Source organism: Ascaphus truei, chromosome 11, assembly GCF_040206685.1.
Source record: "Ascaphus truei isolate aAscTru1 chromosome 11, aAscTru1.hap1, whole genome shotgun sequence".
NCBI classification, from domain to species: domain Eukaryota; kingdom Metazoa; phylum Chordata; class Amphibia; order Anura; family Ascaphidae; genus Ascaphus; species Ascaphus truei.
Genome location: NC_134493.1, coordinates 20370465 through 20392020, shown reverse-complemented (window position 1 = coordinate 20392020; position 21556 = coordinate 20370465). Strand labels below are relative to the sequence as shown.

The following is a 21556-nucleotide window of genomic DNA, read 5'->3' as shown; positions in this document are numbered from 1 at the left end:
AAATGAGGCCCCTAGGCCACCTGTTGCATACCAATGTTCTTGATTGATTAAATCACCCTTGGAAAAGTGATTTCTATAACCATTACTTGCTATATTATAAATGAACAGAGAGAATGCTATACAATTTAAAAACAGGGGGGGGGGGATGAGAATAAAAGATAGTTTTCCATAACAAAATAAGAGAAATTACAGAAAACAAAAATGTCCATACAATAAATCTGTGCTCTTCAAATAACTTCTCCAAGAGAGGCCAAACTCAGAACACATTGAAGAGCCACTATCTTTAAATGGAACATAATTTTAGATATTAAAAAAAAATTAAAGTTAGAATATTTCAAAATTTTGCAAGCATGTATAAGCATATATTTATATTACCTTAACTTACAAGTGAATTTTAGAGTAAAAACATTGCACTTTGCTCCTTCTAGTTGCTTGGGCAGCCGAATCCTTCAAGGCCCTTCACAGGCCACAAGCCCGATTCCTGCAATAAATGGTATGTTTAATGGGGAATTCCCACACCTGGCCAGTGAAAAATCACTATCATTGGTGCCTAAGTAAGAAATCTTTCCTATGATCCCACCATCCCATCAAAGCACCTTTATAATATTTCACAATGCCTCAATTTCTTCAGGGCCTCATTCAAACAAGCTTCTTCATGTCCCTTCTGTGCTCCCCCAAAAAATGCATCTAGAACTGTTGCTCTGAGTATAATGTGGATTCTTTGTGTTTGTTATAATTTAAAAAAATATCTATTTTTAAAATTACACTGGTGCCCATATACTATTTTATGTAACCCAATAAGTTGTTTTGCAACTATAAATGCCAAAACCTATAACAGACCTATGCTTTTATTATATCTGAACAGTCAAATAACTATAACTTAATTAAATATATCTAATAAATGGGAGATACTTGGTATAAGCAAAATGTCAGTCTCTGTATGTTTGCATGGTAGTATAATAGAAATGCTGCTCAAAAGTTTTACACCATGTAGGAAAGACTAATCACCTAATATGAAATTAATACATTACAGGAAACCAGTCAAAAGATGATAAATGGCAGGTAAGAAGAAAGCAAAAAAACAGGGGCGGAATGAGTCATGAAAGGGAAATCCTTCTATAAAAGACTATGCAAATAAAGAGATCACTGAGCACATTCACATGTCTCAGATCTGTAACCCTACTTTTCCCCCCATTATCTTGTAGCATACAGTGCTTCTACTGCAGCCAGGGATTCTGGGAAATTACTCACATGAACAAGCATCACCTCATGCTTCCAATCCATTTCAACATGGAGCCCTATAAGCTTATGTCTGTTGTATTACCGAGCTTTTCAGTACAGCCTGGGTTAAAGTCTGCCGTAAGGCAGAGTGCCACTTTTGTTACCTATCATAACTTATTTAATGTGTGATAAGGAAATAAGTTTAATGAGCACACGCATTATAATGCATCCAAGAATTCCTTTTACAGTTTGCTAGACAAAATGTTTAAATGCAGTGGATGGGCAAAGTAGTTTTACACAGACTACATTAACCTCACTTGTCGATCGTGTATAAATGTATATCAATCTGCATATTAGAAACCTTTTTTTTTTTTAATCAGAGAGTTGGTGACTGCATATATTTTTCAGCCTCTTACATGTCCACCCCACCATGGAAATGCAGCTTAAATCACTCCTCTCACACAAGCTCTTCTAAATGTGTGTCTAAAAGGGTGCCATTCTGAAACAAGTTCACTGTGTGCAAAATACCGAGATGACTCCACTCAAAGTCCACATTAAAAATGTTTTTTCAATGTTAAATTGATGTGGCATCTCAGATTAAAAGCACCAGTATAACACTATAGAGGTCACTACATTTTTTATTATATAGTGCCAGTAATCATACACATACAGGAACCTGTTTTACAATGCTACTAAAGCACCTATATCTTGCCTCTCCACCTGATGTTGTTTTCGGTTTACCTAGAAGATGACTTCTGCTGGGCAAATGTCTTCGTATAAAACAAAATTGAAGGCGTTCATGGTAACTGAAGTTTAATAACTGAGAGCTGGTCACAAGTCTTTTGTCCATTCTTACACTAGTTGTAATATGCGTATGCGTGAAGGCACGAAGGCACAAAGGCAAGGCGTACGATCCACATCATTCCATAAAATGTAAGAACTTGCCACACAATTGTTTACTGTACCTTTTATTTCAACTTGTTCCTCATGACAAGCTGCAGAGGAAACCAAAATATTAATGTAGTTACTAAAAAATTTACCAGCCTCTCTAACACACCAATATACCGCATATCTCACTATGTTAAATGTGGCTTCAACACCGTGTTCAAAAGATTTCTGGCCTCATCAGGATGAAGGTAGAAGGCAACACTCAGAAAATTCTACATCTGCCACAGTGAAGTTCTCATTTAAAGTGTTTCAGGTCCAAAAAAAAAAAAAGTTAAGACAATCTTAAAAGCAGCAATTCCCACCGCCCCCAAAAAAACACTAACGTTAATATGATTGTTAAATCAGTTCTACATAAACCATTTCCATTTCAGTTTTTGCAGAGTTCATCCATCCCTTCATTCCAGGTATCACCATGGCAAGGTGTTAAGTTGTGAATGGATTCTGGGAGACCTACATTTGCCAACAGGAGAATTGGAGGGGGGAGCAGATGGCATTGCAAAATACGGTATTTTTTGTTATGGTGACTACAGGGGATTGCGGCTTTAAGCGATTTGTAAACACCAAATAAAGCATTGTTAAAAACAATGACATTTAGACACCCTCCTTGGCAACTGCACAAGGCAAAAATCAAAGAACCAGTTAAATAGTGATGACCATAGTAATATTACGGCCAGGCGACTATAATCCTGCCACTACCCGAATACAAAGTGGCATACATCAGTTCTATAACTATCAGCATATGACATGTTATGACAATGAAATGTATTGGAAAAATATGATTAAGAAGTTAACTGTGAAAGACCTTAAAAAAAGGTTAATCAGCTTCACCTTAACAGTTGAATACTTTAAAGGATTAAATGGAGAAAAAAAAAAAAGATTTTTTAGCACTATTAAACAAAAGTATGAGGCATTTATTATATGGTATGCAACATAAAAAAAATAAACCCTGCTCATTCAAGGCATCATTTCTGGGTTTTCCTTTAAATTACATATTTACTTCCAATTTGCTAGAAAAGTGCAAGTGATCCACTTCCTTTATGGGTTGTTTGGCCATCACCATAATTATCAAAAAAAATTAAAAAATACTTAATGGAAAGCTCCACAGAATTATAAATAAAGCTTTTAATTATTCCAATTGCCTCATTGCTTCAGTTGCTGATGGATACCAGGATGGCAAAACTGCGTGTTGACCACAAAATCAATGTCAAGCAGCATCCTAATTTACATGCAATTATTTTGACCATTTAAGGGTTGTGCGCTATTTAGCAGTTGAAATGTCCCAATAAAATTAAACAAGGCACTCCAGTGATTCTCTCCTCCCCCCTCCCCATTTTACTTGTAATCCAACTATTCAAGCCATGTCACCACTGCCGTTCACAGGAGTGCCTTAAAAATGAAGGTTTAGTTAGCACAAGGTCACAGATTAGCTTGGTTCACAAAACAAAATTAAGGAGTCTGAAGGTAACCGATTAAGGTCCAATGATTCAATATCATTTACAATGTTCTATTCATACACATTCCCATGAACACAAGGTATTACAGATCAAAATGTCTTTAACATGTTGTACAAAGCAGGATATTTTCTCAAGTGGCCGGGAACAACTTCAATGTCTGTTTACACTGTGCACCAAATTACTGAAGGAATCATGTGTTTGCTAGCCCTTTTACTGCAGGAGCCATACGGCGAGTAAGCATTGCAGGCCCTTCTTTCCAAAAAAGGGCTTAAAGTAGTGTTAGCGGTTAACAGAAAGCATCTATTACTGGTGTTAACTTTGCAACGCTTGAGATGTTTCAACAGGTATATTTGATAAATGCTAGAGAAACTTTTTTTGGTGTCGTAAGAAAGGGCTTTGAGTAATATTGAAAAGGGATAGAACGTGTAAAAAAAAAAAAATTCACTCACAGTGCAAATCTAATTAATTCAAATATAATTTGCAGTCTGGGGCAGAGGATGAAATCACAGCAAGCTTTCAATAGATTATAGGGCATGCCACATGTATAGGAAGTCCAGGACATAGGCCAGTTTTATTGGGCTTTCCAGCCACTTCAAAAATGTATCTCGCCACAAGGGAATGAATTAAGCCCCATTTCAATGTGGTGACTAGAATGTCTTGGCAGGTATTTTGAAAAACTAAAACGTCCCATAGGAGGGGGAAAGAAAAGCACATACAAAATAAATGATAGTGGAGGATAGGGAAAATATACATGGAGCCAACTGCAAATAAATATCTCATCTTACCTAGTACTGAACAGAGTGAGCCTACTGAGCTATAAAAATGTTCAGTGTACTTTAGAGTTTAGTGCGGCTTGTCCAGTTTACATTTACCTCACAAGGATACAACCGGCATGTAGATAAGTGCATACATATGCTTAAACTGACAAATTTAAAAGCCTATGGAGGTTAATTGGGGAGAAATTTAATATTGTTACTTCAGAGCACTAAAACACACAAAGTGAATCCAATAAAGATCCTTGTATTGATTCAATATTAAGTATTAATTGCATGACCATCATAGCACCTCTTTACATTATCACACAATCACCAGAATCAACTTAAAACAAAAACAAACAGTTCAATATTTATAAGTTGCCCACTGTAACTATATAGAAACTAGGTGCATGGTGCGGAGAAAAATGGAAGCCTGTAGATTGGATGGATGCCAAGTCATGTTTTAGGCAATTTCAATCAAAATGGCAATACTGTTGAAGCAAAATACTCAATACAGCAGGAACTAAAGGAAATATTGAAAGAAAAAAATAGTTCTATAACCAAATAAACATCTGATTTTTTTTTTCCCTTTGAGAATACAAGTAAGGTCACTTTGCATTGAACGGATAAATGTTCACCTATGATGATCTTGCCAACTACTACACAATATCAGATGTCCTCTGCTATGAATATAGGTTAAGAAAGCCATAGTTACAAGAGGCATCTACTGTAATACCTAGAACTTCCTTTATTGGCAATCATTATTGAATTCACTTGTCTTAAAACAGTGAAAAGGGAAGATGGCCTCATGGTTCCTTTTAAACAGTATGTTGAGGATCAAGTGGCTTTCAAGCAGCATGGTGGGGTTTTAAATGTTTGCAGTTTAGATCATTCTGTTGCGTTTATGGGTTGGTGAGTCTGTAATGACATCGCCACACTGGGCTGAGGTACGCTTTCTAGTTCCACCATTGTCCAAGTGGAGTGCCATTTCTTCTGATATGAAAGTGTTCAAATCGACATCATGGAGTCCATTTCTCCTACGGCTAGTGTTGGAACTGCCGCTTACGTGAGTGGGTGAGCCCGGAGTACTTGAGCGAACACTTATACTAGCCATGGCACCACTTAGACCTGAAATTGAGAAAACACATTGTTTAAAACTGCAATTTTATTTAGCTGCAAAAATGCACAAGGTAGAAAGAAAAAATAAACAGAATATGCTAGACAAACATTTGCTAAATCACAAGTAGTTGTTCCTACCAAGCATGCTCCTCTAATGTACATAATAACATTACATGTAGGCATTGCTACCATTAGATTAAAAAAAAAAAAGGACCTGCTAATTAAACATTAGCCAATATTTGAACCAAAAAACATTTGCGCATATAGATGTCTAAGAGCTGCATTTTGTTACCCAAAAATAGCAAGTATAACAAAAGCTCTTGGCTTGTTGAATTAAAGCTGTAAATCATTTAACTGTTGGAAATAAGCAGTACAGCTGCCAAGACATTTTGAAATCTGGTCATACTTGAAAAACATTTTTCATAAAGTTAGTGGTAAATACTCGAACGTATTTATAAACTGTATAGTCGGGTAAGCAGAGTTAGCCCATCAGGTGCATCTGAAAAAGCATAGTAGTATTTATAAACTGCAAAAAGCTAAACTTCAGGCATTTAACACACACAAAAAATAAAAAATAAAAAAATCAATCATGTCCTGGATCAACAATAGACAGACATGAGAAAGTAGGTCAGGTACCTTAAGGTGAATGTTAAATGCATGAAATGTCTCCTTGTGAATGCCAACTACAGCTGTCACTTTCATAGGATTTTGACACCCAAACTAATTGCCTGCACCTACAAGCAACTGTTTGTATGGAGTAATGGTGAAGGTTACACAACCTTACTGAGCTTATGTAAAGCCAGTACATATAAGATACCTGAAGTATGATAAGCACTGTACACTATAATATCTATGAAGAGCTCGGTGCTTCATTAGGCAGGATTTATAGTGACTGCGACGCGACCGATGATGTCACCCTTCGCCACTTGCGAAAGTTGCACTTAGGTTAGGAGCGGTGTCAATGGCAACAAGGCCAGTGACGTCGCGGTCACGAAGGGGGCAGGCAGAGTGCAGTAGGCGCTCTGTGATTGGTGTAGTCACGTGGCGACTGTCTCCCAAAATCAAATTTCAATGACATCAAAAAAATTTGTAGCTCCATCGCGCTTACTATAAGCGCATGCGACGGATCCAATGTATTTGTTTTGGCGTGACGTCGAGCACTGGAAGCGCAGCCATAGAGCTTCCCAAACCAAATATGGGCACTGTCTATTCCCAAAAACTAATCTATTACCCTATTCCAAGGACCTCCTGGAGCGCCACCATCCATCTTACCTCAAAAAAACCTACACCGTACGTCCAGTATCACAATGTGGGTTCACGTCGCACATACAACCAGTAACAAGAACATTGCAGGAAAATATTGTAGGTTAGGGGGGTGAAAGAAAAAACAAAAAAAAAACAAGTGTTGAACCTAGGCACTACGAGAGAAACTAGGCCTCCTTGTGCAAAACATTAAACATTACAAGCTGCTTTAAAATATCCTACCACTACACAGGACAGCGGTACGCAAACTGGGGGGCGCAGGATTTACAGAGGCCTTGCACGCTTCCCGAAGGCTCTTAAATTAAGTGCTGTGGAAGTGGCGAAGGCCTCTGTATCCCTTACTTACGGTGGTTCAGCCAGCATCCGGAGACGCGCCGCTATGGCAACGCTGTGTCAAATGACGTCACGACGCCCAGAACCACGGTAAGGAGGGAGGGGCGCGCGTAGAGCAGGACTGTCGGCAGGGGGCACAGGGGAAAACATTGCGCTCCCCTGAGAGGACAATGTGGAGTTCAGCAACGAACAGCTATTAGAACTAAACATGGAGTACAAAAAAAAAAACCTTTTAATTTTTTTTATCCATTGGATTATGGAAATAAACATACAACAATGGCACCAAATCTAAATATGGACAATGCTGGAAAAAAAGTCCAGCCCAATATCAATAAAAAAGATTCCTAATAGCCAAAGTGTCTGGTTTCTTTACGTATTCAGCAAAACAGGCATTTCACAAGTATTACAAGATTGGCACTGGTTATAATTTTAAGATTTTGACCCTTACGGCTATCCATGGACTAGCTTCCCTTTACCTTCAGAACTGTCTAATCAGCAACACCCCCAAAATCGGGCCCGTAAATCTGCCATCGCCCTCCAGTTTAAAGATAAATTAAAGCTGGTGGGGGAGCTTTTTCAAGCATTGCCCCAAGACTGTGGAATAAGCTCCCTGCTGCTTTAAGAAAAATCGGGAAGCTTTACATCCATTCAGAAAGAGAACTAAAACCTTCCTTTTTAAACAAAGCATTGCAAACAGACCCCAATACCTGGCGGCCAGCTTTCCTGCTCCCATGTTTCCCGCCCTTTGTGTGTCTTCGTCGTTCCCCTACACGGTTTATTTCGGTAAGTTCCTACACGCACTAGTACAGACTACTTTGGTGAGTAGTGCGTTTGTATAATATATATTTTCTGAGTTCAAAACCATGGTCAGAATTACTATTTTTTTACCTACTGAAAACATGCTGCCAGAGAATCTAAGGCAAGCTAGAAGCATTAACTCTCCAGACGCCAACCACAAGACTTCCCCATACCATGTAAGATGAGTGCAAGGCCAATGTAAATCCGAGCAGAATCTTGCTACGGAGTATATGCCACGCGTATTGTAGTGAATGGTGACAGTTCAAAAACTGATTTTTAAAGCAGCAGTTCAAGCAAAATCATAAAAGTGTTTTTTTTTTTAATAAATCAGTTTTGTACCATGAGAAAATACCTATAGCATTTAAAATGATAAAAAACAAAACAAAACGATGATATTTTGTAATGTTTCTAATGTAGGAAGCATTGCCAAAGTGACAGCCCCTTCTGATAGGCTCTGGTGACTGCAGTCAATCATATTCCAGGAACAACATTTCCCATAATGCTGAAATAGCCCGAGCAAGCGATCGATTATAGGAGAACAGATCGATCTGCAGCTTAGCTAATCACTTGTCAGTGTGCACATTGTATTGATGCACATTTTGAATTGGGATTTTTTTTTTTTTTATCAGCTTTAAAAATCAGTTTTTTGTAAGTGTCACCATTCGCTACAATACACATGGCATACAGTGTGCAGGTGAATATTGGTATTAATGACACACGTAAAAGATCTGTGGATAGCAAAATGATATATTCACCATTAGAAACCTTAATTTAAATGGGTTTTGTTAAAGCTACTGCAATGCATTTTCATAAACCTTTTGAAGCAAATTTAGGATTGGATAAATATTCCTCAAAGAATATTTGGCCCCTGGAAAAAATCTGGCCACTTCAGATACATATGGTTTGCATATTAGGGGATGACTTAATCATAACTGCAAGATGTAACAGTATATGAACTTTAGAACCAGCTAGTAATACAACGCTCTGTAACATGATCATTGACTCAGCTGAACATTAGTCTTTGTAGCAAATGCACATTCCAACAGAGGGCACTGGAAAAAAACTAGGCTTGAAGTCTACTCTCCATCAAGAACAAACATGTTCACTATGTGAACATAGCACGTTAATTTATTTAATGGACCAATACTAAAAATGTATGCAAATAAGCATCTCCCTTAACCAAGGTTAAAGAGAACCTTCAGTTGCAGTTCAATAGCAGGAATCAACACAAGACAGCTCCTGCTGTAGGCCAGAGTAACTTTTTTTGATTATATATTGACATTCTGAAGACCTCCAACGCTCTCTAATAGCGTGTCTGAGATGTATTGTAAATTCATATGTATGTGGTACAATTTTGAAATGACCTTAAAATTGCAACGAAACCTTTAGGGATGCCCAGGGAACCCAAGGGTTCCTAGGAACCGCTGTGAAAAAATCACTGTTGCAGGCTCTGAGGAAAAAATTTCAAGTATCTCTAGTGCATTCAAAACCCTACAATCCATGAAGTTCTCATATGTAGTTGCATTAATGGCAACTTAATTCAGTGCCCCTTTCATACAAATTGCACGTCTTCATGACGTGTTTGTAATATCAAGTGTAAGGACCATGCGGTAGTATTAAACATAAAATGCAAGAGAAGCAAAAGATAGTTCAATTTCCAATTCAACATCTGATGTGTATAGAATTTATACGTAAGATGTGCAACTGCATTCAAAAATCGAATAATGAGGGTGCAAACATTCAAATGGGCTAATTTGAAGGCATTTATGTCACCTAAACCAAAGTTAACAAAATTCTGCCTAACCAAGTGCGACAGTTTTTCCCCCCTCAAGATTGTAACAGAGGGGTCTTCCGGAACAAACCATGCTCCCCCTCACCCACTGACTCCAGAGATACCTACGGGTGACACAATCAGTACCGCTTCCTGGCAAGGGGATTTAAATGGCCATCCAATTGAAAGCCACAACGGAAAGTAAAGGGACACACACGGGTTTTATCAACCTGATCCCACAGTCCAATGACACACAGCTCTCGTGAACTCCAGTAATTCTTATGGCATTTATGAGTATGCTAAATTCATGGTCAATCATATTGCCAAGAAAGCAGAATTAAATCAGGAGGGATAGCTTTGCGGGTAATTGCACTGCCAAAGTTTGTCCCAAGTTCACGCAAATCATAATGATCTTTTAGAATATCAACTTTGTTACAACATTACCCGATACAAATAAAGGATTCTAATAGTCTCATGTAAATACTAGTATTGGTGTTTTATTCCAGTCTCATTTGGCTTCCAAAAAAAAAAAAAAATACACCACCCCCACCCACACAATTTTTAAAGCATATCCGATTTCAAATTACTGCCCATATGCTGCACAATACTAACACTGTTAGGCAATGGGGAATGTCGCAAACCTAAAAAAATATATTAGAGGGAAAAATAAAAAAAAAATAAACAGGATGAGTTACCATGGAGAGCTATCGCTTCGCGGAAGGGCTGCAAATCAGTCTCTACAGATGAGCTAGTTTCCGTCGGAGTAGCTCGGTTAGGGGATACAACAGTCAGTCTTGGGGGAGCACGTGAGTTCCGTGGAGGTGGAACTTTCCCACATAGGAAGCTGATCAAATCCTCTCTGCGAATAGTTCGTCGGCGCTTTTTTACCCAGGCCAACACGTCCTTATTGCGTCGCTGATAGCCAATTTGAATTCCTAAGTCAAAACTCCGTTGATGGGCATCCACGCTTTCTGTAACGCGAGAGAAAAACAAAAACAAAAACAAAAAAAAAAAGTTAGCTAGGCTTTGGAGCACAAATGGCAAGAAAACTTTCTATGCATTAAAACACTGAACAAAGACAGAATTATGACCCTTGGTCAACACTTGAGGCTATTTAAAGTAGAATCCCCATTTGCTGAACATCGTTACTTATGGTTCATTATCGTCTTCTGTATCAGTGTTTTACTTATTAGAATGAACACAAATATATAGCTATATAATCAAAACACATACACCCATAGGTTTGCATGTGACACACACACACACTTGTTTTGAATATAAAACTACTAGGATAATGCATGTGTAATTTCTATAGTACCCTAAACAGAACTAGAGATCAAAATGACACCCTTTTTTACATAAAGTAAAAGTTACTGTAAACAAAAACATTAATTACCAACAAATTAAGTCAAATGGATGTATTAGTTTGTGACAAATGCAGAAGCTAAATATCTACATTATGATATTGAAGACACTAACAGGATGTACAATATGTAAAACCAACTTAAAAACTGCTCCAACGCACTAACAGGCATAAAACCAATAGCAGATTAAGAATTTGCAACCCATTGAGTCTATATTGTACATCTATCTGGCTGGCAATTTCACACAAAAGATAATCGAATAAATTCACTTGAGAAAGACATTAACATTGTACGTGTGTTTAACAGAACATTGATAATTTAGCATAGGGATATATAATCTTGGATAACTAGCCCATGCATGAGTTAAAGCTTGGAGCCCATCCTAGGACTTTCAATGTTTAGAACATGACTCATCCAGCTATATAAAACTACTGAAGGAATGGTGGATTTGTTTCACAGGTGATAACATTCCTAAACTCTAATCATAAAAACAAGTTGCAAATATTCCATAATGCAAAATGTATTGTTATTTAAAAGCTCCTATAAAAGTCTGCAGGATGCTACAAATAAAAAAGTAATACTGCATAGCAAAGGCTGAATGATTTGATACTTTGTAACTGAGTTTAAACATCCTGATAAATCTGAATGGAACATAATGCTACTACCTTGAAGCCTTTTTATTCCTTCTCTTACTCAGCATAAAATGGTGGTTAAAAAAAAACCATATATAGATTTGAATAGAATGTTTCAGCATTTCTAACCTCTTGAATTGTAAATGTGCAGACTCTGCACATTTGAGAAGTACATTGTTGTCTGTTCTCAACACTGAGCCACTGCCAAGATAATTAGGACATTTAGTAGGGCGGGGGGGATTTTTCCAACCTTTTCACTGCAACTTTGGTAGCTAGCCCAAAAGCTCTGCGAGTCTAGTATGCTGGAATGGCATGTACCAAGCTGACAGACATCTGATGCATGAATAGACCTCTTAATTAGTACTACATAGATATCCAACTGCTTCAAAAAGAACCCTTAGTCATTAGGTAGTTAAGTCAGGTCTCGTGTTAGCTGTAAATACCAGAAACATCATTTGGAGGAATGATATTTGTTAAAATAAATGACTAACCAAAATCTTGAATATCAGTGATTATACCCATGTGTCAGAATGGAAGAAAGAAATACAATACAGTAATAAGTACTTTTCTAATGTAGCACTGCAGATACAAATCCTTAATTTGGGAATAGTTTCACTAGCCTACAAGAAACACTTTACTAATCTGGCAAATTTTTTCGTAAACTGAAGTTCTAATTCACACATTTGCCATCTTGGGTTTTGCTCACAGCACCTTGAATATATTTGTTTCCAAAATGATAATTAGGTAGATTGGGATTAAGGGAATTACTATATTAAAATACTCCAGTACAAAATATTTACTGTACAGAACAAATGATAAAGATAAAAGATAAATTTAAAAAAATATTCAACAGATTGGAAAAAGCGATTAGAAAGTTGCAGTGCCGCTTAATCATTAAATTAAAACAAAAAACATTTCATATGGCACAAATAAGAAAATCAAAGTAATAGAGCACATGATACTAGTACAAACACTAACCGGTTGCCCAATGGACGTTTTATAGCACTCCCAAATGTACTTTCTTGTTGTTAAATTTATACTCCTAGGAATTTAGCAGTTACATCCAGAAGCATGGGAAAGGGTTGGGCATGAAATACAACAATTTTCATATTGCAACCAATACATTCTGCTAAATTGAGGCAGAAGCCATTTAGTTAAGTTTCCCAAGGAACAAATCCCAGAGCAGTAACGTTTTCTATGGCTCTGCAGCAAACCTACAAACATAATTAAACTATTTCATATAGCGCTTTTTTCCCCAATGGGACAAAGCGCATCACAATTACTGTATAGCGCATGGTACGCAGTACACAGGAACTTTTTACAGCACGTACGGGTTTGGCGGCAGTTAAAAATCTATAATGAAATCCCACTAGAACAGCAACAGCACCACAGCTAAAAATCACGCCATTCTAATACAATTGCACACTTCATAATGTGGTTATTAATTATATACTGCCAACTATTGTAAAGCATATACAGGCAGTCCACGGTTATCCAACAGAATCCGTTCTGGAAGTTGCGTTGGATAGTGAAACCGTTGTAAAATGAATCCCATGTTAATCAGTGGCGGTGAGCGTTGGATAACGCATTCAGGCGTCGAAAAACGACCCATAGGGTTGCATTGTAAAGCGTTGGATATGTCATTCGTTGTAAAGTGAAGCATTGGATAGCGAGGACTACCTGTATACATAAAGATTACATGCAAATCAGAGTATACTAGTCAATGAATTGGGAAGCATCCAGCGATGCATAAAATGTAGTTTGTTGAGAATACTCAAGTTCACTAGTTCAGTGGGACGCTTTCGAGGCCATCTATTAATGCTTACTCACACCAATCAAGTTATTTAAAGACATTTTTATTGTCAACCTGTCAGCTCAGTAGCCTTGTATAGATAGATTACAGGTCAGTGACAAAATAAATAAAATTTAAAAAACAAAAAAAGGGAAGCTCCTACCGTTGTTACTAAAGAAATGATATTCAAATTGTTTGCCACAAATTTACAGCTCCAATGAACATTTAAAAATCTTTAGGCAACTATTTTTTAGGGTACTTGGTGCCAATAATACCGTTGAACATTTCTGCTCCACAAGTGAACGTCAACATAAGATTAAATGAGGCATTTCCGACTGGGGGAGGTTTTTTTTTTTAACCTATGTGAGAAGTAGGGGGTCTCCTGAACTGAACCACATTAATGTCAGCCCGGGGGATCCCTTGCTTCCCGAGATACTTCTCAAGGTGCTGTCGATAGCAGCCCTCGTTGGGCAAGCAATACAGCTGTTTAAAAAGGGCCAGCAGCCCAACAGAAAGCAGCAATGCCATCCCCAACGGCCTCCTATTGGCCTGCGTCACATTTAAACCTGCATTCGGATAGATACCAACCAGCAGCACCTTTTGTGGCAGTGGGTCTGCAGAGAGGAATTATTATTATATATTTTGTTAATACTTTAAACACTTCTTTAAAGAAAATCACCACAGGGTTGTTTTCCATCCGACCACAATGTAGCTTTACCATTACAAATTAAAAACAGTTGGGCAATATACCAACATGATAGTAATATACCATGATAAGAAATCACAAGAGCTCATCAGCGGTTTACAGACTGTTCCAATTCAGATACTCATCACGATATTTATTGCCGTGTCTTAACGGTTTTGTCATTAACTATTTATTGCTTAACCCCAACTTAACTACTTTTTGTGTTTCTCACAAACGAGTCATAACTGATTTTTATCAACTGCCCAATTACACCATTAAAATACCTGCAACTTTACTCCAAGTTAGTCTTCCCCGAACAGCCCATAACTACAGACAATTATATGGTCTACAAAAACATAGTACTAACGAGCGCTCTGAGTGGGCATCGAAAAAACATGGCTGTATTGTTAATAAATGACAGAAAGGCTCTTGACCCAAAAATGAAGGATACTATATGCAATTGCAACCAATCCAAAAGGTTTCATAACCAATATGACAATTAGTGATGCAGTACTATGAAGGTCTTCAGATGCTTCTTTATAGATGGAGGGTTCGTCTACTTCACAGAAGAAAAAAGTGGCAAATATTAAAAGCGCAAAAAATCCTCCAATAGTGTAATATGTTTAACTACATGTCAAAGCCCAGCTTCTCGTCGGATGCAGTAACCAAAGATTAATACAATTGTCTTCCCCCTTCTGTGAAGCTTTTACATATTTACACATCAATTTATTGCTATATTGTGTTACATTGTAATATGTGCAATCATTTCTTACTGCTCTAGTTTATTTGTATATTATATAGTTTTATATGTATATGTATGGATTACATACCTGTGGAGTACTACCGAGTAATCCTGGGTGGTGTCACCCAGCCGAGTACGTCAGTGATTTTACACATGTGCATTTGAGGTACAATAAGGGATAAGCAGCTATTTGAGGATCTACAATGCAAGTAACAAGGAAGCAACACTACCATTATACCGCTTAGGCTTTGCCTATAGTGCCGCAGACAACGAAACGATGGGTGACGTCACCCGTCGCAAGTTATGTTTCGCCGGTCGGCTGCATCGCAGGATTCCCGCAATTTGATTTGTTCAAGGACCGCCACGTGACGGCCCATGAAAAATCACATTTTGCCGTCGGCTGGTTTTCACGGCGGCGGCGTCACTCCGTCGGCGGCAGCAATGCCTTTGTTTTTGGGCGAATTTGCATCGCCGTCGCTATAAGCACGGCCTTATGAAGCGGATGAAAAGTCTGAAAAACGTGCGTTGGGTTGTTTGGTCGATTGAAGCACCTGTAGCCCACTCGATGACGTCACCAGGACCCATAGTTGAGCTACCTCAAGACAACACCGGTCTGTGAGTAAATTGATTTATATAATTTTATTTCGAGTTGTCATTAAACATATTGTAGGGTCTTTTGCACTTTATATATTCGAAGCTTATTTATATGGACTCGTAAGTAATAGTAATAATTTTTGAGCAATTAAACATCTCAACCACAATAAACCTTACAAAATCGTAGCAAAATGAATTAAATGGAGTGCCTTAACTTTCTCAACCTCTACACAATTGCTAAACAGGACTGATCTTTGAGTCAATGTATCTGTTACAAATCAGAATTGGTCAACATATAATAAAAAAAAATTCAAAATACACTTAATATATGTAGAAAAATATTGCTCCAATGAAGAACTCAACCATAGCCTTGGACATAGGCAAATCAGTCTATATACAGTTAAGCGTGACTAATAAATATAATCTAAAACAGGTTACAGAAGTATTTCACCCAATAGGTGAAACCCTTCATCCTAGACACAAAAGCACGTGCAGGAGAAACATTTGATGCATGTGCTCTAATTAGACGCTGTTCAAGTATGAGATCAACTTTCATATGGCAAAAAATAAGTTTTAAAAAACCCACCCAAAACATTTCCTTGAGTACTAATTTATACCAAGCTATTTGCCAACTCCTTGCATTGTATACTGCTGAATCATTCAGTTGCTCCATTGCCAGCACTAGCCCGCTCTGACGCACACGCCTGTAAGAATAGGAACTGCTAAAAACTTTGCATCGTCGCAAATCAGGTTCTATCTAGACATAAAAAATAAAAAAATGAGACATTGAAGTGATTTGTCCCAGGGTGGACAGAAAACGACAATGTAAATGCCCATGGTTCTGAACAGGTTAAGGTAACTTGGTCACAAGATAAGTTGCCAAAGAGTCAAGTTGGAACCCTAAACTACCACTGTCTTTATGCATAGTCTGTATGAAAACAAACATATGCAAACCGACTTATTGTACAACACAAGATATGACATTTTCAAAATTACACTGCTCAATAAATTAGGATGACATTTCTTTGAAACGTTTTTGAACATACCAAGTGGAACAATGGCTTGAAAAGGTACGGTACCTCCGTTGCAGACTTCTGCATCTTAAGAACTGCCTTCTGCTTATCCATTAAACGCTGTTCAAGAAGGAGGCACTTTTTCTTGCAATGTTAAAAATGGCTACCAATATGACTTCACTGCTTTGTAGAAGACCTTATAGTTGAAAAGTTCAAATTACTGCAATATTCATTTCTGTTCGAGGCAAACTGTTGAGCTACAAGTAAAGCATTCTAGTCAAGCCTCAAGTTGCAACCAGCAGCACAAGCCATCTTTCTACCTTAATCCTGCAAAGCTCAAGAGCAGTGTTTGTTTGTTTGGACCCATGGTTGCCAATTAAAATAAATAAATATATATATGTTTATAGTTTCTTGCAAAAAAATTAAAAATATGGTCGCAGAGTAACCAATAGAAAGCTGTGGTATCATCATCATTGTAGCTTTCTATTGGTAGGGGGTTTTTGCCAACCCAGTGGCCATATTGCCCCCTTCTGAACAAGTCCAGAAGATTAAGGGGTAAATTGAGGGGCAGTCAGGACAGGTTGAGCTCTGCTGTACCTCCACCCCCAAATCTCTAAGGTAAACAAACCACTCAATAATAAAAAAAAATATATAATTAAAATAAAAAGCACAGAATGCTGCTTTAAAGGCCTGGTTTTGCATGGTTCCATAATTTAAAAATGGCACATGGGTCTGACTGTACACACGATTTATATATATAAAAAAATAATAAGTGCAACGCCAGTTCACCTCCATTCTAACAAAATGTCTGAAAATGGTTACCATCAACATGCAGACATATCTCTGGGGTATGAAGTTATGTCATTTTGATTGGATACATTTAGCCATGAAAATCGCCATGTTCTTTTAATCTGACAACTACAGTACAGTTTATATATGGCCAGAGTGGTTTGAACATTAGCTATTAAAGCACCTTGAAATTAACCAAAATTTGTATAACAGAGTACTTATGCAGCTTTGAAAGTGTGAGATACATAGGAAACCTAGGCAAGCAAAACTGTGCAAGAAAAATAATATATGGTTTAAGAATGCAAAAAAAGGAAGCAAAAATTAGTGTTTTTTTTTTTTAAGTGTTAAATACAAAGTACAAGTAGCGACTTCTTAGCACATTAATTTCCCTTAACAAATAAAGATCACCAGTCCACATGTGCCAAGTATGTCTTCCACAGTGAGTGACTTTCAAACAAAACGTGTCAGCTGTGACCTGGATTTGCAACCTGCTGCCCTATATTGTATCAACATAAACAGGCACTTTGGTGTCATCAACAATGCATGATACACATTCCTGAACATTCAGGCAGAACTATTTGGGGACCCTTTAGAACAACTGACACTGCCCTAGACTGCACCCTTAGCTGGTGACCGAGACCCAGTATGCCATCACAATACTGGGTCTCTGACACCCCCATCCATCACCTCCACATAAATATGATAGTGACTACAATTCAACATACAGTGTACTAAAAAAAATACCTTTATATAGATTGGTAACAGCTGTTGCAGCGTTTTGAAAAGGTACCCAGAGTGAAAGCCCCTGCTGCTGACACACACGATCTACAAGTGAGAGAACAAGGAGAAAGGGTGACATGTAAACACAAAATCATATGTAATCATATCCTGGGCTGATCGGCCATGTTTGACTTCGCCATTTTGTTAATTCGGGTGGGAATCGCTTTCATTAAACCCTGCATGTTGTGCGGGCGGGGGGGAGGCAAGGTTAAGTGGGGGTGACATCGGTTACGGGAGGGAGACCCCTCCCCATCCCTGATACAGGGATCGGGAGGAGGAGAGGGGAGGCTTAGCCGGATACCTCACAATAGAAGAAGTCAATCGCCATTTTGTTTTACAAGAGCAACCCTTTGAAAATTAACACATGTCAGTGTCCAGACACAGGGTCTGCCACACACTGCGGTAACAAGTGACACTTCCAGGGGGGGGCGAGCAAGCGACACTTCCAGGGGGGGGTTGAGCAAGTGACACTTCCACGGGGGGGGGGGGAGAGCAAGTGACACTTCCACGGGGGGGGGGGGGGGAGAGCAAGCGACACTTCCAGGGCGGAGATGTTTGGTTATAAACATCTGTCAGATCGCCATTTATTTCCTGTATCCGGGTGATCTCCTGCAATACGGTATAAACACCCCCCCCCCCCCCCCCCCCAGATCCGCCCAATGCAGGAGAACGTGTAATTACATAGTAACATCCTGTTACTAGGGCCCGTGAAAATGTCCCCCCACACGTCAACATAGGGAGGGGGGGGGGTGGTGCCACGGATACCCCGACCTGTGCTTCTACTGCCCCTCATACCAACACACCGGGTCCCCGAGCCCAGCTGAGGCTGCCAGGTGTGTGTATACCCCCGCCCCGTGGCAGGAGCGCAATACACAGAGCACTGCCTGCAGCAGCAGGTACGGGGGCAACACCGCGCACAGTACACAGGACTTGGTTGCAGGCCCTTCGTGCTCACAAGGGGTTAAGGGCCCACAAAAGGGAAGGGGAGATCAACCGGCCCCCGAAGCCCGCGGGGAGAGACGGGGTCCTGTCACTGTGCTGATTTGCTGGGTACATACTTCCGCCATTTTGTTTTCCGCCTCTGTTGCTGGGCGAGGCTGCGGCTCTCCCAACAACAGCTTCCCCTACTCACCAGCCCCCGCGGATCCCAAGCAGGCCTCAGCCTAACCCCCACCCGCCTCCCCCCTATACCCCCAACCCTCCCCCCCCCCGCCCGCCTACCCCGACATACACCCACCCTCTCCTCCATGCCCCCACCCCCCGCCCCTGACCTTTGTAGAGCTGCGCCACGGCGGTGGCCGAGTTCTGGAAGAGGTGCCAGAGTTTCTGCGGGCCCTGCTCGGCCTCCTCCTCGGGCTGCGCCTCCTGCTCGGCCTCGGCCAGGCACTGCCGCTCCCACTTGGTGAACCAGTGCTCGGGCCCGTGCTCCTGGATCTCCGCCTCGCCCTCCTCCTTCTTGTCCTCCATGCTCCGCCGGGCGCCTTCTCTCCCTCCGCCACCCCCCGTCTTCACTCCCCCGTCTCTCCTCCCCACTCCCGGGAAGGGGGCGGCGCGTGTCACCGCGAGTTCGCCGCCCTGCGGGTGCTTTCGGGTCACAGCTGTAGGCGCTCGGCAGAGAGTCCTCGTCATGAAAAAATAACAAATGCAATCGCACTAAAAAAAAGAAATAAAAACTAAAAAGTACCGGGCGTCTCTACCGCGCCCCCATGTTGCCTCCTCGCTGACTCCAAACAAACTGAACCTGTGACGCCGCTGACCCGACACTAAGTGTAAGCTTGCTAGTGCATGCTGGCAGGAAGACTCCGCCCACCGCCCTGCTGCGGCGGCTGCCATTGGCTGGCCTGTCTCTTTGGAACCGGTTTGAACTTGAGACGGGGGACTGGGTTGGAGAGCTGCGGTGCATGTCAAATGACGTCACAATGGGTAGGTGGGTCAAGATTGGTTGGGTAAGCAAGTTGGAAGGGGGAGAGGGGGGGACTGGTTTGGCATTGCGCATGCGCGTTGTGTGGGGCCTGGGGGTGCTTGTTGCTTTTACACTAATGTTATGGATGAAAGTCACAGAATAAAGAGTCAGGAAATGAACAATGATGGACAGAATAAGGAGTCAGGAAATGAACAATGATGGGAGTGAGACTTCGAGTTCCACCAGTGGAGGGGTCCTTGTACATCTGCAATCCTCTGTAATTATGTCACAGGTTGCATTCCAAACTATGACGTCATCCACAATAACTATGACCTCATCCACAATAACTATGACAATCCTTACAGACCCTTCAAGTCTGGGCACACCACAATAGGTACACTTCAGTCCCTTTGTCATTGTGGCCTACAGGAGATTACAATCAAGTAAAGGCCTCCTGTGAAGGCCCTGTAACACAAGCAATGTGTTATATACACAGCTAGTTTTACAAGCTGAAACACATGAAATCATCATCAATCTTCCAGCAGCTACAGTATGATAAACTTAAGGTTCCTTCCAAGCTTCCACCTATGGAGATAAGCAGGCTCCTTTGCTCTCACACACAGGCAGGGATAGGTTCAGCTGGTTATGTGTAAGATTAAAGATATGTACAGTGTCTGAACAATACGGTAGGTAAAAGTGGAGTATGTGTACTTGCATGCTTGAATGCAAATATACTGCAACCCAATGCAATGGAAACTATAAGGTGCTGTGTTGTGACTAAGGCCTCGGGAAGCGCTGACCCGTGCTGAGGCGCGCTGGTGCTTACCAGTGAGCCCCTGCAGCCGCAATGAGAGTGGCTTTAGCAGGGGCTCGCGCACGCTTCCGCAGGCGTACGGAAGCGTGGGTCTTAGGAGAATTTTAGATTCAATCGCTCAAGGGAGCGCAGGGCCGGTCACGTGAGCGGTTCGCCCAATGAGGGCGAACCAGCTCCGTTACGTCACTGGCCCGCCCCCCGACACGCCCACGGATGGCGCGCTAACCAAGGCCAGGGAAATCACCCGCTTTCCCTCAGCCTCAGCGTGCCTCCGTACGGCTGGTGCAACCCTGGACGCAGCCTTAGATTGTAAGCTCTTCGGGGCAGGGACTCTTTCCTAATGTCTACTTTTACGTATCAAGTGCTTATTCCTATTATGTCACGTGTGTTACTGCTTTAAAGCGCTGTGTACATGGATGTGCTATATAAATAAAGATATACATACATGGATCTATTTGCCCTATTCATTATTCTGCGAGTCCCTCTTCTTGTTGCTAGGTTAAGATTTTAGTCCAATTCAAAGCAAGCACATTCAATATTGGCTAATATGTCCAGAAGTTAGTGAGCCCTTAATCTGACAGTGACCTGTTGTTACATAGCATTTATGGGGAAAAAAATCCTTATTAATTTGCACTTATACTCCTACTGTTAACTGCATACCGGGGATTTGGGAGTGACTACTTGGAACAGAAGGGAAGGTTTATACAAAGCATATATGATAAATAACAGTGTTCTTTGCCTCCTGCTGTATTTTACATTTACACTATTTTATCATGTGGGCCAAGT

General features: G+C 40.3%; 1 protein-coding gene across 1 annotated transcript; it reads right to left on the bottom strand.

The window, feature by feature from the left end:
* Window positions 1-4566: 4566 nt before the first annotated feature.
* HAPSTR1 (HUWE1 associated protein modifying stress responses) lies at window positions 4567-19902 on the bottom strand. Its single transcript, XM_075565329.1, has 4 exons — window positions 19325-19902; window positions 18018-18098; window positions 10358-10633; window positions 4567-5506 (listed from the first exon to the last, which is right to left on the bottom strand). Exons 1-4 carry the CDS (start codon window positions 19680-19682, stop codon window positions 5262-5264), a joined length of 960 nt encoding a protein of 319 aa, XP_075421444.1. The 5' UTR covers window positions 19683-19902; the 3' UTR covers window positions 4567-5261.
* Between the last annotated feature and the right edge of the window lie 1654 nt (window positions 19903-21556).